The following is an 18,592-nucleotide window of genomic DNA, read 5'->3' on the forward strand; positions in this document are numbered from 1 at the left end:
CAATGGACCGTGAAAATGGGGGAAAATCTCAAATTTGACATTAAAATTAGAAAAAATCATATCATAAGGAACATTTGTACTAAGTTTCAAGTTGATTGGACTTCAACTTCATCAAAAACTACCTGGACCAAAATTTTTAACCTCGATCAAAAACTTTAACCTGAAGCAGGACGAATGGACGCACAGACGAACGGACAAACGAACAAACGCACAGACCAGAAAACATAATCCCCATAAATGGGGCATAAAAAATAGTCATTTCAAAAAGACATGATAAACATTTTTTGCTCTAAAAGGAAAACAGCTTTATTTTTTCCTACTGTTAGTATATAAACACTGGTATAATTCCAGTAACTTTGTTTTCGTTTAGTGATAAGCTTCAAATCAGATATAGATCTGTAAAAATTTGAACACTTCACTATTTGGTTAAGTCAATACTGTTTGATCCAGTAAATATTGTTTGGTTCTATTTATCTTGTATGTTACACATAACGTTAAACACAGACTGTTTGATCCAGTAAATATTGTTTGGTTCTATTTATCTTGTATGTTACACATTACGTTAAACACAGAGCTTTGTCCATTGGATAAATTGAGTCTAAAGTGACTCAGAGTTACTTCCCATTCCTGCTACGATTTTTCACTTTTCTTTATAGCACTATCAATTTTTACTGATATCTTCTCCAGATCTTCGTCTTCTTCATCTAAGCCACGAGCCATCTGTAATATTAAATATATAAACTGTGAAATTATTGCCACATTTGTAATGCTAAAACAATCATTATATAAAGAACAGGTTCTTGTAGGCTTTATGATTTTTTTCTTGTAAAATTGCCTCGTCTGGCAATGTTTTTAATCTGTTTGGAACCAACTGAGTACTAGTTGCAGCAGACCTTGCATTAATATTTTTTGCAATGTGTGGCTTACCTTAGGGTAGTCAATTCCCAATTGAAGCAGTGAGCTAAAAATAAATCTACTTATGGTAAAATCTTTTGAGAGATTTATAATTGTCATATGTGTGAGGTAATGGTTCATTTTTGCACTTCATTTTACAGCCAATTGCATTGAGTGTGTAGGTAAAGGAATTACCTTTGGTGAGCTTGCTGAAGTCATTATTAGGTAAGGTATACTACCCTCCTTTCGGAGTAGCCTAATCCTAGACAGATAGATTGATGGTTATCTATTGGACTAGTCTACTCTTAAAGATAGTTTACCTAACCTAATAATGACTTCATGGTCCAGCTAGCAAGCAAGCTCACCAAAGATATTACCTTTACCTACAAACTCATTGCAATCGGCTGTAACAGCTATCTGTTATTGTATGAAATCTTTGTAACAGCTCTTTGTTATATACTCATTGACATTAAATATTATAAATCTATAACTAAGTTTTTACAGACAGAATAAAGTTCTTAAAATCTAAAATTTTTAAAAACTCTGCTTTAGTAATTATAAAGTAAAGATTTGATTAAACACATATTGTCCTTAAAGTTGTTTTTTTCCCGTATTCATGCCTCCAAGTGTTAGCTTGCTTTGTCTTTGAGAGTTGCCACCCATGAGCATGTCTCATACACAGCAATTCTATGGAAAGGATGTTTCTCAATTCTTTTTCTTCTAAATTGTAAAAATTTAATTTTGGATATAACACGTCTTCTGATTGGCTGACATTGTTGTTTGTCAGCTCATATACATAATTTTGTCATGTGACCCTGACGTCATCAGTGTTTTTTCATGGTTTACTCCGGTTTAAAATGGAATTTTGAATTAAGTTATAAGAAATGATTGTAATATTTTGTCTTGTCTATTCGAAACAACGTAAAAATGTGGTGCACAACTTAAAATAACCCGCTACACAAGTTACTCAGTGTGCACCACATTTTTGATGTTATTTCTTCATAGACAGAAAAATATTACAGTCATTCCTAAAATGTCAAATCATGCAAAGCTTATAGATATTGGTATATTATACTTTCAAGCTCATTACCAAACATACATTTTTTTTATTTCAAGTTGGTTCAAGGTAAATATCCATATTTCTCTAAAGCTGTAGATTTCTATATTTTTTTATTATAACAGGGTGCCAATAGTGAAAACTATTACAATTATACATTTTCTTTGTAGGAATTTCAAATGATTATTTCTAATTCAAAAATATTGCAATTGTGACATAATAAATAAACAAGAGTGCACACACTGAAATGTCTCGCCTTCTTTACTAATCATTGATATTATGTTGATAGTCCTAAGTATAAAGCTTTATTACAACTGTCCCATAAACGTTACATTAACCAAGATAACTAAACAAAGACCAATGAACCATGAAAATGAGGTCAAGGTCAGATGAACCATGCCAGGCTGACATGTACAGCTAACAATGCTTCCATAAAACAAATATAGTTGACCTAATAATTATAGTTTAAGAAAAATAGACCAAAACACAAAAACTTAACACTGAGCAATGAACCGTGAAAATGAGGTCAAGGTCAAATAAAACCTGCGCGACTAATATATTAATCATAAAATATTTCCATACACTAAATATAGTTGACCTATGGCATATAGTATCAGATAAAAAGACCAAAACTGAAAAACTTAACTTTGACCACTGAACCATGAAAATGAGGTCAAGGTCAGATGGCATCTGTCCGTTAGACATGTTCACCTTAAAATCATTCCATACAACAAATATAGTAGACCTATTGCATAAAGTATGAGAAAAACAGACCAAAAACACAAAAACTTAACTATAACCACTGAACCATGAAAATGAGGTCAAGGTCAGATGACACCTGCCAGTTGGACATGTACACCTTACAGTCCTTCCATACACCGAATATACTAGCCCTATTGCTTATAGTATCTGAGATATGGACTTGACCACCAAAACTTAATCTTGTTCACTGAGCCATGAAATGAGGTCGAGGTCAAGTGAAAACTGTCTGACGGGCATGAGGACCTTGCAAGGTACGCACATACCAAATATAGTTATCCTATTACTTATAATAAGAGAGAATTCAACATTACAAAAAATCTGAACTTTTTTTTCAAGTGGTCACTGAACCATGAAAATGAGGTCAAGGACATTGGACATGTGACTGACGGAAACTTTGTAACATGAGGCATCTATATACAAAGTATGAAGCATCCAGGTCTTCCACCTTCTAAAATATAAAGCTTTTAAGAAGTGAGCTAACACCGCTGCCGCCGGATCACTATCCCTATGTCGAGCTTTCTGCAACAAAAGTTGCAGGCTTGACAAAAAATATATTTCAAACATTTAATTAAAAAAATTATCAAAAGCACAACATCACAAACATGAAATAGTGGATACGTAGAAGAATATTTTTAAGTACAAATTTAGAGCTATAGATAAACTGCAATTGGATTATACAGAATATTTATTTACAACAGCTATATATATATTATAAAATTGAGAAAGGAAATGGTGAATGTGTCAAAGCGACAACAACCCGACCATAGAGCAGACAACAGCCGAAGGCCACCAATGGGTCTTCAATGTAGCGAGAAACTCCCGCACTCGTAGGCGTCCTTCAGCTGGCCCCTTAAAAAATATGTATACTAGTACAGTGATAATGGACGTCATACTAAACTCCAAATTATACACAAGAAACTAAAATCAAAAATCATACAAGACTTACAAAGGCTAATATAGACAATATCTTCATACAAACGCAACATTCATTGAGTTGGAAAATTAAAAAAAATAATTTCGCTGATAGTATTTGAAAAAAAAAAATGTATTTCTGAAATAATATTTCCCTTTGTTTTTGAGCACTTAGTGGACAGCATATACAATCTATCATTCAGTGGTGAATACATTATAGAAATAAATACAAATTTACTTAAAACAGCTGACAAAATAAATATGCAGCAAAAAAAATCTAGTGATCTTATCTAACCAAATGAAAACAATATTCTCAATATATTGTGTAAATGACTATATTTGGTACATGAATAATAATTTATACCTTCCATATGCTGAGATGCATACAAGAACCCCAAAATTATAGAAGTATTACTCCACTTTAGGATACTTTAAAGCAAATATGATAATACATTGGACAATAGGATTATAATTTGTCATACACATAGAATTTGTTTTAATGCCTTTAATTTTATTTGGTATTAAATATAACTATTGGTTTTTTTTCACACACAATAAAGATAAAGAATGTGTGACAGCTATTATCTACAATAACTGTCAGTACTTATATAACAGTAATTTTCATTGAAGATTTGGTATCATTATTACAAAAGTGTCTTAAAAAAATATGTAAAGATAAAGTCATCAGTGATGCAATTGTGAAATTTTTAAAATTATGTGTAAAACAAGAGGCTCTGTGTGCTATTTAACTTACTACACTTCTGTTATATGGTCTTCTAATTCCTTTTGTTAAAATGCAAAAATAATGTTTTTTTAAATGTAGCTAACTGATGAAAAAATATTATCTCTGCAGAATTTGGAATGAAATTGTTTTCAGTTGGTTTACATATCCTACAAATAAATAGCTAAAAGAATATGGTATTTTTTCATTCAGAAACACAAAATATATATTTACAGATATACATTTTGACAGGAGCACATGCTGAAAAGAAATACTATAAAGGCAAACAGACATTTCAAATTCAACATCTATAGGCCATAAACAGGAATGAGGTTCTATGGAATCCTTGTAGTACTCATCCACATATTACTTCTCATAACTTAGCATTATTCTCTCTAATTAATATTACTAGAACTATTATAGACCAATTTCTCTCCCCCCTTTTAATTCTTCAATTCTGTATTGCATTGAGGTATGAGAATAACTGTATGGGATGAATACAGCAATCCAAAAAGTTCCAAAGTACCTATTCAAGCAGACACACTACAAAAGGCCCCTTCATGGTTAGTAAGGCCATATTGAATAAGGGGAAGATTTTTTTGAAAGATGTGGAAACAGTATGAAAGTATGGGAAATCCTATGCTTGTTTCTAAGCAACTGGTATTTTTCACACACCATTTTTACCTCCATTATGAAAATCTGCCCCTATCCAATATGACTGAACTAACTGTGAAGGGGCCTATTCAATCCTTATATACTGAACAACAAGAGGATAATAATCATATCATCTATACACAGTTGGTCACTGAAATGACAACATTTAGACTTACTTCTACATCAATTACATTATCATCATCATCATCCTCTAGATCCTCACCAGCGTCCGAGGAATCGTTCTGATTCAAAAGGGGGAAATAAGTTCAAAAGGTCAAGTTTTTTAAAAGGGGGAATAATCCATTATTACATGTCTACATACATATATGCAGATTCTTCCAATTAAACATTAAAAATCCTCTATAGACCCTTCACAAGATATTAGGTTTTCGTAACGGTCAAGTTTTTATGAAAGGGGGAATAATCCATTATTACATGTCTACATACAAATATGCAGATTCTTTCAATTACACATTTAAAATCATCTATAGCCCCAACAGAAGATATTAGGTTTTCATAACGGTCAAGTTTTATTTAAGGGGGAATAATCCATTATTACATGTCTACATACATGTATGCAGATTCTTCCAATTAAACATTAAAAATCATCTATAGACCCTTCACAAGATATTAGGTTTTCATACAAATAATGTCCTCTTATTAAGATCAAATCTTCTTAAGACATATTTGATGTTCGTTTAATTCATAAATATAAAGTACTTTTGAAGTTGAAATCATTTGTCAATTTTTTGTAAGAAGGAATTGAAAAGCAGTGACACTTTTAAGTATATGTTTTTTTTTTAGTCAATTGTTTTTAATCTGTTTTTTAACAAACAGAGTTATTGCAAAGAATGCTTATAAAACAATAACAAATTTTACCACTTTTTAAATATTCATATTTTGGGTCATACTCTGCATAGTTTTAACTACCACTAGGTGGACATTTATACTAACCATCATGATTGTGTCTGTATCAGCAAGAGCTTGCTTAGCCAGATATCTCTCACGTTTTATTTTAATCTCTAAAGCCTCTGGAACATCTGGTACCATAAAGTCTATCAGTCGACAAAAACCAAATACTACATGCTGCAATACAACAGACAATAATTTAATTTTGGATGTAACATGTCTTCTGACTGGCTGACGTCGTTTTGTTTATCATATCAAACTGATAAAATGGTAGTAAAATGCAAACAATTATGTGAATATAAAATACATGTACAATAAAATAATTTAGTTTTGGATGATTCAGGTCTTTTGATTGGCTGAAAGTGTATGGTCTATCAGCTCATATATGTAATTTTGTCATGTGACTGTAACGTAACCGATGTTTTATCAAAGTTTTGTTCTCCTTACAAACTGTAATTAGATTATAAGGAATGATTGTAACATTTTTTCTGTCTATTTGAAATACCCTTAAAAATGTTGAGCACACTTTTAAATAACCAGCTGCATTTGAGCCACAAGGTTATATTTCATTTGCCCCAAAAAATAAAATCAACAATTGTCTGTAAAAATATCTCCACAATCAATATTTCAAAATAAATTTGAACTTTTGATAGCAGTATTAAAATTCTTTTGAAACTATCTATTTAAGGGGTCATCCATAATTGTCAACTATTTTCCAAAGTGTACAAAACATACACTTTTTTCCAACCCCCCACCCTCCTTCAAAAAGTGTACATCGACCATTTTCAGATTTCAAGACAAGAATCAATCATTCTTAATAAAAAGAAGATCCTCTCTATTATGAATTATTTTAATATAAAAAATTGCATTGAAAATAAACTGAAACATATCTGACTGTTTTATTTTTATTATTTTTTAAAAAGTGTACTGTAAAAATGTTGATTTTTTAACCCCCTCCCACCAAGTGTACGTTTTGTACACTTTGGAAAATGGTTGACAATATGGATGACCCTTAACCAAAACATCATCTTACCTCAAATACAATAACAAATCCTAGTCGTATAGCTAGTAAATGCCAGTAAAATAAAGTATAATGGCCTTCTTTGTCTCGGAAATCTCTATACCTAAAATTAATAATCAAACAAAATAATTGACATACATTGGAAAAAGTTCAGCAACTTCCTTCTTTCATAAGTCACACTTAAAAGTCAAATCCGAGGTCAACCTTTTCTAGAATTAACAATTGAAAGCTTGTAATGTAAATCCCAAATTTTGGCTAAAAAAAATGTAAATAATTTAAATTTGAACTCTTAATATTTGTCTTAAGGTTGTTCAATAAAAAACATACATGGGACCCAGGGAAGGCAACTTAAATTTGCCACTAAGGGTGGGTTATGAAATATTGTGTTGACCTGGCCTAAAATGTATGCAGGACTCTAAAATTGCTTCTATGGGTGGTCACTGTGTTTTTAAAATGCCGTCCCTGGGTACCATGTATGTTTTAATGGAACAGCCCTTATTTGATATTGATTTATAAATCAATGTTTACCACATTTTTTATCAATTTTTTCAAGCAGCCTACCTGCAAGTCTGATTCATTGTACCATTTGGAGAAACAGCTAAAGAGAAATCTGTAAAACCATCTAAATTAGAGTCATACTGAAACTGATACAACAGTCTGGGTAAAAACTCTGATGTAAAGGCTATAAGGAATGCCTGTAATGAGAAAGTAATTATGTAAGTAAATAAAATCACAGCAGTCTTTACAACAAGAATGTGTCCATAGGTACACGGATGCCCCACTCGCACTATCATTTTCTATGTTCAATGGACTGTGAAATTGGTATAAAAACTCTTATTTGGCATTAAAATTAGAAAGATCTTATCATAGGGATGTACTAAGTTTCAAGTTGTTCAGACTTCATCTTCATCAAAAACTATCTTGACCAAAAACTTTAACCTGAAGCGGGACAGACAAACGAATGGACAGATGGACGAACGGACAGATGGATGAACGGACAGATGGACAAAGGAACGAACGGAGGCACAGACCAGAAAACATAATGCCTCTCTAATATTGTAGCTGAGGCATAATAAAACCTGTTGAACTACAAGCAAGAAAAACCAGATGCCCCGCAGGGCGCAGCTTTATACGACCGCAAGGGTTGAACCCTGAACGGTTGGGGCAAGTATGGACACAACATTCAAGCTGGATTCAGCTCTAAATTTGGATTGTGATTAAATAGTTGACACAGCATAGGTTTCTGACACAGAATGAATGTGGTCTAATGAACTTAAAATATTTTTTTTGCCTATGAGCAATTCACTATGCTGTTGAATATTAATCTTCTCAAAAAATGTTTGAAGAAATTTTCTTTTATTTATGAAATCTGAAATAAATGAGAAAAATTTAACCCCCACCCCCCCATTTTTTTTCACATCCCCCTTTCCCTTTCTCCAAAACTGATCTCAATTCAAATTTCTAATGGAGTTTGCAACAATAACTACTCATTTAAATATATCATAAAATATTAAAATGTAAAATAAAGTGCTTGTTATCACTGAATGGTAAAGATTGTTTTAATTTATCAGTTGGTAGTAAAAGTTAATATACATTGTATATTGTATAAAACAATGATTTAAGTTGATTCAACTACTATTCTGGACAAAGAAAGATAACTCCAATTGAAAATTTCTTGCTATTGCACAATATTGTGCAATTAGATATTTCTTGCTATTGCGCAATACTGTGCAATTGAAAATATTTGCTATTGCACAATACTGTGCAATTGAAGATTTCTTGCTATTGCGCAATACTGTGCAATTGAAAATTTCTTGATATTGCACAATACTGTGCAATTGGAGATTTCTTGCTATTGCTGAATACTGTGCAATTGAAAATTTCTTGCTATTGCACAATACTTAATATAAAAATTTTGGATCCTGATTTGAACCAACTTGAAAACTGGGCCCATAATAAAAAAAAGTACATGTTTAGATTCAGCATATCAAAAAAGCCCAAGAATTCAATTTTTGTTAAAATCAAACTTAGTTTAATTTTGGACCCTTTGGACTTTAATGTAGACCAATTTGAAAACGGGACCAAAAATTAAGAATCTACATACACAGTTAGATTTGGCATATCAAAGAACCCCAATTATTCAATTTTTGATGAAATCAAACAAAGTTTAATTTGGACCCCGATTTGGACCAACTTGAAAACTGGGCCAATAATCAATTAAATAGTTGACACAGCATAGGTTTCTGACACAGAATGAATGTGGTCTAATGAACTTAAAATTTTTGTTTTCTCTTAGAGCAATTCACTATGCTGTTGAATATTAATCCTCTCAAAAAAATGTTTGAAGAAATTTTCTTTTTTATTTATGAAATTTCAAATGAGAAAAATTGAACCCAATTTTTTTAATCACATCCCCCTTTCCCTTATTCCAAAACTAATCTCAATTAAAATTTCTAATGGAGTTTGCAACAATAACTACTCATTTAAATACATCATAAAATATTAAGATGTAAAAAAACTGCTTGTTATCACTGAATGGTAAAGATTATTTTAATTTATCAGTTGGTAGTAAAAAGTGAATATACATTGTATATTGTATATAACAAAGATTTAAGTTGATTCTGGACAAAGAAAGATAACTCCAATTAAAAAAAAAATCTTGCTATTGCACAATATTTTGCAATTAGATATTTCTTGCTTACTATTCTGGACAAAGAAAGATAACTCTAATTAAAAAAAAATTTGCTATTTCACAATATTGTGCAATTAGATATTTCTTGCCATTGCGCAATACTGTGCAATTGAAAAGACTTGCTATTGCACAATACTTAATATAATAATTTTAGATCCTGATTTGGACCAACTTGAAAACTGGGCCCATAATAAAAAATCTAAGTACATTTTTGGATTCAGCATATCAAAGAACCTTAAATCAGACTAAGTTTAATTTTGGACCCTTTGGACTTTAGTGTAGACCAATTTGAAAACAGGACCAAAAATGAAGAATCTACATACACAGTTAGATTTGGTATATCAAAGAACCCCATTTATTCAATTTTTGATGAAATCAAACAAAGTTTAATTTTGGACCCCGATTTGGACCAACTTGAAAACTGGGCCAATAATCAAGAATCTAAGTACATTTTTAGATTCAGCATATCAAAGAACCTAACTGATTCATTTTTTGTCAAAATCAAACTAAGTTTAATTTTGGACCCTTTGGACCTTAATGTAGACCAATTGGAAAACGGGACCAAAAGTTAAGAATCTACATACACAGTTAGATTCGGCATATCAAAGAACCCCAATTATTCAATTTTGATGAAATCAAACAAAGTTTAATTTTGGACCCTTTGGGCCCCTTATTCTGTTGGGACCAAAACTCCCAAAATCAATATCAACCTTCCTTTTATGGTCATAAACCTTGTGTTTAAATATCATAGATTTCTATTTACTTATACTAACGTTATGGTGCGAAAACCAAGAAAAATGCTTATTTGGGTCCCTTTTTGGCCCCTAATTCCTAAACTGTTGGGACCTAAACTCCCAAAATCAATACCAACCTTCCTTTTGTAGTCATTAACATTGTGTTTAAATTTCATTGATTTCTATTTACTTAAACTAAAGTTATTGTGCGAAAACCAAGAATAATGCTTATTTGGGCCCTTTTTTGGCCCCTAATTCCTAAACTGTTGAAACCAAAACTCCCAAAATCAATCCCAACCGTTCTTTTGTGGTCATAAACCTTGTGTCAAAATTTCATAGATTTCTATTAACTTAAACTAAAGTTATAGTGCGAAAACCAAGAAAATGCTTATTTGGGCCCTTTTTGGCCCCTTATTCCTAAAATGTTAGGACCAAAACTCCCAAAATCAATACCAACCTTCCTTTTGTGGTCATAAACCTTGTGTTAAAATTTCATAGATTTCCATTCACTTTTACTAAAGTTAGAGTGCGAAAACTAAAAGTATTCGGACGACGACGACGACGCCGCCGACGACGACGACGACGCCAACGTGATAGCAATATACGACGAAAAATTTTTCAAATTTTGCGGTCGTATAAAAACTGGTCATAAAATCTCTTAAAATGTAGATGGCTAATAACGTTTCTTGGAAGGAAAATTATTTAACGACACTTTTGAACAACTGGGCCCTGGTTTATATCCTTAAAATCTTTTCATGCATCGATTTCTTACTAGACATGGAGCCTCCTCTCTAAAAGTCTGTCTTGCATTATGTGTGATCATATCACAAAAAAAAGGTTGAAGTCCAAAATAAAGTTTTTAGAAGATGTGCAATGGACTGACAGTTAGTCATACTAACAGATCAACAACTAAATACCTCTTCTACTTCTTATAAAAGAGAAATATTAGAAGACATTTAAATATTATAATTTATTGAGATGTAACTTTTTCATACCATTACATTTTACTTTAAATACTTGGCAATTTTTTTTAACCTACATTGCTTATTACTGCTAACTGAGCCATGCCATCCAGTATAGAAAACCAGACTCCTATATCTTGTGCCCTGTCAGCCACTGGTCTCCTGGTCTCGCATACATATTTCTGTGCATCCAGGCGAATTTCTACCCAGTTGTTTAACAAAGCAAATAAAGGAGCAAGTGGAAAAGCTGCTACAAATATAGTGATGAATCCAAACTGTAAAACTGAAATAGACAAAGAAAATGTAAGTTATATGCTCTGATAAGTTCACCTGTTAATTCAAAAATGTCTTCTTTTACTTTTATACAAGACTCCATGGCCTTCAACAATGAGCAGAACCTATTCTTTATCACAAAAGGATTACCGGATTAATGCTTTTAAATGTATAATCAATAAAAAATTGGCAAATATTAAATTGTATAAAACCATATGAAACCCAGTTGATATATTTTTCTGCCCTTTGTTGACAACATTAACTTATGAATAGTCATTGAAAAATCGACAATACATCATTCGGAATAACTCTGGATTTAATATCTTAATTATACATTAAGCTTAAAAGTAGAATGGAGCACATTTAAATTATAGTTATCTTCCTTTGTTCATAATTGTAGTTGAACTTGCTTGAACCAACTTTAATTTGTAATTTGTAATATAATAACCTACTTGTTTTACTATTCTCTTTTATATTTTGATCTACAGGTTTTGAAACAAGTTTCTAAAAGAGGAGGGGTCTGTGTGTCCCCCATTTCACTGTAAGTATCACTACCTACCCATTTCTAAGTATTCATCAAACAAGCCTTGACTTTCTATTAAGTTATAATCCTCTTCCCACCTTGTTTTTATGGCATTCTTATTCATCTTTATTTTCATATGGTGTATAAAAGTTTTCAGTTTTCTGAAATCAAAATAATGGCAAAAGTTAGTGTGAAAAGGTAAAAAATATTTCAGAAGTCACATGTAAAAAAAACTCAAAATGTATGACTATTTTGTAATTTTTATTGTAAAAATACTACATCTTTTCATACTACATGTTATGCAAGTTATGGAATTAAGAGATTATTTTCCTCATAACTACCTTAGCTTGGCAAATTACTTCTTCAACTTGATTTGAAATTGGATTAAAATTTATGAGCATGCTCAATAAAACTTGCTATATGTGTACTGTAAATTCAGTAATTATTGTGATGTTTTTAATCTTGCAAAAAATGCGACAGGGTTATATAATTGCAATAATTTCAACTCACATTTTGAAATTTTTTATATATGAATTAAACAAGAATTTTCTCCACATCACAAAAATTAAAATTGAATTTTAGTCTAAAATGATAAAATTTAAATAATAAATGCATGCAATAATTTCTGAATTTACAGTACATAAAAGAATAACAGAATAATAAACATTGGCAGGTTTGGATCAGATTTTGCAATGAAAAATCCTCTATCTCTTTCTGTGCTCATAAAAGGTCATTTGACAAAATTAAAGCAGATTCTTGGTTTTCTTTCTTTTGATTTAAGACCCACATAAAACCAATTAAAATATAAGGTAAAAGTCTGAGTCGGTCTTTTCCCGCCATATTTTATAACTCAAATATTTCAAAAAATGCTCCATGACCTATCAATATTTTTAGCTTATTTTGATCCTTAACGTAAATACTCTTCCAGCTTATACATGTAGTATCAATTTTAAATTCTTGATTCATCTAATTTCACCTAAGATCACCTTACATCCTTAAGGGGATTATAATTGTGTCAAAGCAATTCAGTTTCCACATTTCTTTTTCTTATCAGAAATTAAATCAACTTTATATACACCAGTATTTTTATAGTATATTATTCATTATAATAATTAATCCCTATCATAGCTAAGAAGTAATATTACTATCTCTCAAGGTATTTCTAATTACGGCACTATTATTTCTTGTGCATTATTTATAATCTGTTTACCAATATACTTACGGCACTATTATTTCTTGTGCGTTATTTATAATCTGTTTACCAATATACTTACGGCACTATTATTTCTTGTGCGTTATTTATAATCTGTTTACCAATATACTTACGGCACTATGGCACTATTATTTCTTGTGCGTTATTTATAATCTGTTTACCAATATACTTACGGCACTTTTATTTCTTGTGCATTATTTATAATCTGTTTACCAATATACTTACGGCACTATTATTTCTTGTGCGTTATTTATAATCTGTTTACCAATATACTTACGGCACTATTATTTCTTGTGCATTATTTATAATCTGTTTACCAATATACTTACGGCACTATTATTTCTTGTGCGTTATTTATAATCTGTTTACCAATATACTTACGGCACTATTATTTCTTGCACTATTATTTCTTGTGCGTTATTTATAATCTGTTTACCAATATACTTACGGCACTATTATTTCTTGTGCGTTATTTATAATCTGTTTACCAATATACTTACGGCACTATTATTTCTTGTGCGTTATTTATAATCTGTTTACCAATCATAATAACAGCTAACTGTTGAGCTAATTCTACTAGACATCCACCATTATTGCACTAAAATGGAATATTTAGATTTAAGGCTGTGTTTAGCTGAACTTTTTGTATTTTAAGTTTATAATGCTCTTCAACTTTGTATTTTAATTGGACATTTCATCTTTTTTTTTATTCAAGCACCACTTGAGGATTCTTATGTAGACAAACAACTTTCCTAAAAACCAAATTACAAGCCTAGAGTGTATCTTTAATGAGTTTTTACATTAATGTCATTTGGACTTGGGAGCATAGCTGTCTCATCAGCAGTCATATCACATTTCCATATTTTCATATAACTGTTGATTCATTTATTTTCATGGGTATCAATTTTTGTTGATTTAGGAAAACTTACTCGGGTATATATATATGATTTCATGGTTTTGCCAATCTCTGCATACAGGTTACAAAGCCTATAGAGAAAGTGTAATTCGTTGAAAATTTGAATTCATGGTTCACCTGTACAGAGGAAAACCATGAAAAAATAGAATCAAACAAATAATTATGATTCCACAGTACTATGAGTAGTTACACATAAAACTTTGCTCAGTGCTCGGAGCACAAAAATCATGCTCGAAACATGAAATCCAGCAATTTGATTGGTTGATTTTCAAGTCTGAGAACAAAAATCATGCTTGAAAGTTTTATGACCGTGAGGCCAGTGCTGAGCAATTATAAACTTGTCAAGAAGAGGTTTAAAACAGTTTACAGTCTTCTAGAAGTAACTTTTTCTGAGTTTTTTCCCCTGTAGTTTTCTTTTTGCCTTTTGTGAAAATTTGAAAAAATAATTCACGACTAAATAATAAATACTATTTACATACCTCTTCACTTCTCAAACCAAAAAATGAATTATAATGACCAGGATACCCAACAAATCTAAAATGGAGATACAAAAATATAATTAATTTTGTCAGCTGTTATTTCAAATATAAAGGCAATGTTTTAATACTAAGATATAAATTAGGCACTGGCTACAGTTACATGGAAATGTAACAATAATAAAAATATTATTGTTACATTGGAGACTAAATGCCGGAATGCATGGTTGGGTAACGACCTGTTTAATTACGAATGTAACAATAATTATTGAGGCTACGGTTACATTGCGTTATTGTTACATGAAAAAAAGCAATGTACGATGGGACTAGTAATATGTACTAAATAATAAAAGTTGAGGACATTTATTACATACATTTATAACATACAATTTATTTACTGTAAATTTTTATTTACAATGACAATTTCTACAAATCCAGTAAGTTGTTTTCAAAGTCCGACACATTTTTGATGAACGAAATTACGTCCTCCACGGATACGTGTACATACAGAATTTCTTAGTATGTAAGTTACAGTTAGCAAACTTTGCTTTTTATTATCAATTTGCGTCAAGTTATAAAGCTGTATGAAATGTCATACCTGCCAACTTTCACGATTTAGGCGTGTATTACACGATTTTGACCCTTTGTCACGATTGCACGATCGTGATCGTGAAAAACCCTCTAAAACACGATTTTGTGAAAATCTACACGAAAAATATGATGGTTCCCGATTTTGAACTGTGTCCAAGGAAGACATTTGTGTTCAGCCAATCAAATTCTATATTTCTCATGATCAAATTAATCAGCCAATCAAAACCGTTTTCTCTCAAGATAATTCTAACATCCTAGATTTTGAACTTGTGTTGATTTCCTCTGTTTTTTAAAATCGTGAACATGGCAAATGGTTTTTTTACCTGCAAGGAGGTTCTTATACAGAATAAGAATAAAAGCATGGCTGATTGACAAACTTCAATGATGCAGTACTACCATAAAGATAATAAATAGTAGTTTATTCACTAATTTATTGATATTACTCTTGCTGTAACAAATGATATGTATTTTTCACATGGACAAAACAAAAAACCCCACATGAGGAATCACTTAAATGAGGGACTTCCCTTAGTCAAGGGGGCATTTTACTTCTGTGAAAAATGAAAATGAAAAATGTAGATTTTTATTTAACTTAAAAATGGGAAATTCTGACATTATATTTAGAACTACATTTCTAAATGTAGGGTCCAATTATTTTGAAAAATAAAGAAGATATACATGATATATGATGCCAAGAACATACCAAAATTCTTGCACATGTGTTGACCATATTATACCAGATAGATGCCAAGTTTTGAAAGTGCCCATGGGGGTTTTAGTGCGCGACTGAAACAATATCAAGACATACATTTCATCATAGATTCAAGTTTAATCAATCTAGCGTACATTGCTGTTTTTCATGTAACAATAACGTAATGTAACCGTAGCCTTAGTAATTATTGTTACATTTGTAATTAATTGGTTCCTCACCCAACTTTGCATTCCGGCAATTAGTCTCCAATGTAACAATAATATTTTTATTATTGTTACATTTCCATGTAACCGTAGCCAGTGCCTATAAATTATGTCTATTGTCGTTTCTTTCCCTTTCTTTAAAAGATCAAAATCGATCTACATTTGTAAATTACATATTTTAAAGGCAGAACACATTATACTTGTTGAACTAAATTTTTTTTTTGAGAAAAAATGTCTTGAAAATACTAAAAGGATTTCATGAACTGCTTTCTTATTTTGAAATGATTTTCTTGACTGCAATAGAAATTAAGTTGCAACATGTATTTTGTTCCTTTTTTTTTAATGTATGAATTCATATAAAAAATTTAATTCCATGCAATACACATAAACTAGAACACAAACTATGGATTGATGTAACAGAAGGTTATTTGGTTAAAAAATACTACTTACTGATAAAAATAAATTCAATCAATGAATTAGCTCAGTGTTGTATCCATATGATTTTTGACCTCCTGAAGAATCAGGAATATAGTATTCATGTTTAATCATTAAAAAAGAAATATGATTATTTTACTGGCCATGATTACCCTAGCCAATTTATGTAGATGCATCATTAGCTATACGTTTAAACAGTACTTACCTCCCTTTGAAAAAAGCAATATAAAATATTGAAGAATAGAAATTGACAAACTGGAAAATGAACACTTTAAATGTCAGTTGATCATCAAATTCTGTCTGGGTTCTGTGCATTTCTAAAAAAGAATAATAAATGTAGAATAAATGAAGAATATATGAAGAATAATTGACCAATTGTTTGTTTGTACAGATAGAATTTGCATCTTTATTTTGTAAAAGGAAAAACAAGAATGTGTCCATAGTACATGGATGCCCAATCCCACTATCATTTTTAACGTCAGAATTTAATGTCCGTATCACAATTATATATATTCACAATATTGCATGTTACTTTTACAACTTATACAGGTAAATATTATAGAAAGTCATTGAAAAACACACTAGTAACAGTAGGTGTTTTCCCTTTAGACCGATCGTTTGGGTGTGTTTGATTATTCAAAATAAGAATGTTTGATATCCATTGAGCCGTTTCTATTATTTTTTGTGTATAAATATTATAATAACAATAGTTGTGATTTATTTAATTATTTTTCATGCCTTCATGCTTATTAGAAAAATACAAATTTATGTAATGTGCTATATAAATATAATGTATATTCATGTATATTATTGAGAAGACAGAACTAAGTTGAAAAACTTGTGTCTAATCCATTTGTTTTGAACAATAAAATATGTTTAAACTAAACTACTGTGGATTCATGTAAATTCGTGGGTACCAATTTTCGTGGATTGAAGAAAAGTTGCATTTTCGTGAATATTTGGTTTCATGGTTTTGCCAAAGTCTGCATACTGGCCTATATAAAATTTGTCATTCATTGAACATCTTAATTTTGTGGTTTACCTGTACCCACAAAACCCACAAAAATTGGTATCCAACGAATAATAATGAATCCACAGTATGATAAACCTACCCCACTGTGTCATTTTAAATGCCAACTTTTCATACACTTTACTCAGTGACATGATAAGGATTAAGTTGACAACTGCCGATGACATACTGGCAATTAGAGATGCTTTGCCTCGTAAAGTTTTACTTTGAAACAATGGTATACTGACAAGAACTCTGTACATTATAACAGCTATAATAAATACTATAACAATGGTTATCTGAAAATAGAAAACATATTTTTTCATATAACCATTCACCAGTTCTAAGGACAAGACTTATAGATATCACAAAAAGACTGCATTTCCCCCCAACAATTGGCCTTTTCAGAATCTAATGGACTATGGGTAATCTCATTGTTCATACACCAAAATGAAAATAACATTACATAATTTGTTGAATTTCTATTGTTTATCATGTTTTAAACCAATCACAACGTTATAGTGTACGCTTTTTTCGAAATATTACCGAGAATGCACTAGATTCTGAAACGGCAAATAACGTTGTATTTTTGCATATCAGTTTGTTTAAAATACCTTATGTGGATGTTATTTTTGTCACTTATTAACAAAGATGTCAAGTACAAAGAATCCCTTTAAAGTATCTTTTCACCATCAAAACACAACATTTTCTTGTTTTATTTCTGAGAAACTATCGGGTATAACTTAGCAAAAAAAAAAAAAAATTCTGTACATAAAATTTGAAACTCTGTATAAAACAAAAGATAAAACATGTGAAGACTAGTATTTCTACCAGTTGCTCAGTAATTTTGTGCATTAATTGAAGGCCTTTTTAACTTTTTTAGATTCGAGCGTCACTGATGAGTCTTTTGTAGACAAAACGTG

General features: G+C 30.8%; 1 protein-coding gene across 13 annotated transcripts in view; it reads right to left on the reverse strand.

Moving 5' to 3' along the window:
- Positions 1-263: 263 nt before the first annotated feature.
- The window catches only part of LOC139501799 (anoctamin-7-like), an 88,220-nt gene continuing 69,891 nt past the window's right edge, over positions 264-18,592 (reverse strand). For 6 of the 13 annotated variants that reach the window (XM_071291008.1, XM_071291004.1, XM_071291005.1 and 3 more), the window contains 11 exons: positions 17,773-17,968; positions 16,866-16,977; positions 14,723-14,777; positions 13,828-13,925; positions 12,151-12,275; positions 11,396-11,601; positions 7,492-7,625; positions 6,943-7,033; positions 5,955-6,086; positions 5,177-5,242; positions 491-720 (listed from right to left, as the gene is read on the reverse strand). In XM_071291008.1, coding sequence (XP_071147109.1) covers positions 631-720; positions 5,177-5,242; positions 5,955-6,086; positions 6,943-7,033; positions 7,492-7,625; positions 11,396-11,601; positions 12,151-12,275; positions 13,828-13,925; positions 14,723-14,777; positions 16,866-16,977; positions 17,773-17,968 — 1,305 coding nt within the window. In that variant the 3' untranslated portion in view covers positions 491-630. Of the gene's footprint in view, positions 721-4,379; positions 4,409-5,176; positions 5,243-5,954; positions 6,087-6,942; positions 7,034-7,491; positions 7,626-11,395; positions 11,602-12,150; positions 12,276-13,827; positions 13,926-14,722; positions 14,778-16,865; positions 16,978-17,772; positions 17,969-18,592 lie in introns of all 13 variants that reach the window. The other 7 variants (XR_011658658.1, XR_011658657.1, XR_011658660.1 and 4 more) reach the window with 4 other exon arrangements.

This window comes from Mytilus edulis, chromosome 13 (assembly GCF_963676685.1).
Source record: "Mytilus edulis chromosome 13, xbMytEdul2.2, whole genome shotgun sequence".
Lineage (NCBI taxonomy): Eukaryota > Metazoa > Mollusca > Bivalvia > Mytilida > Mytilidae > Mytilus > Mytilus edulis.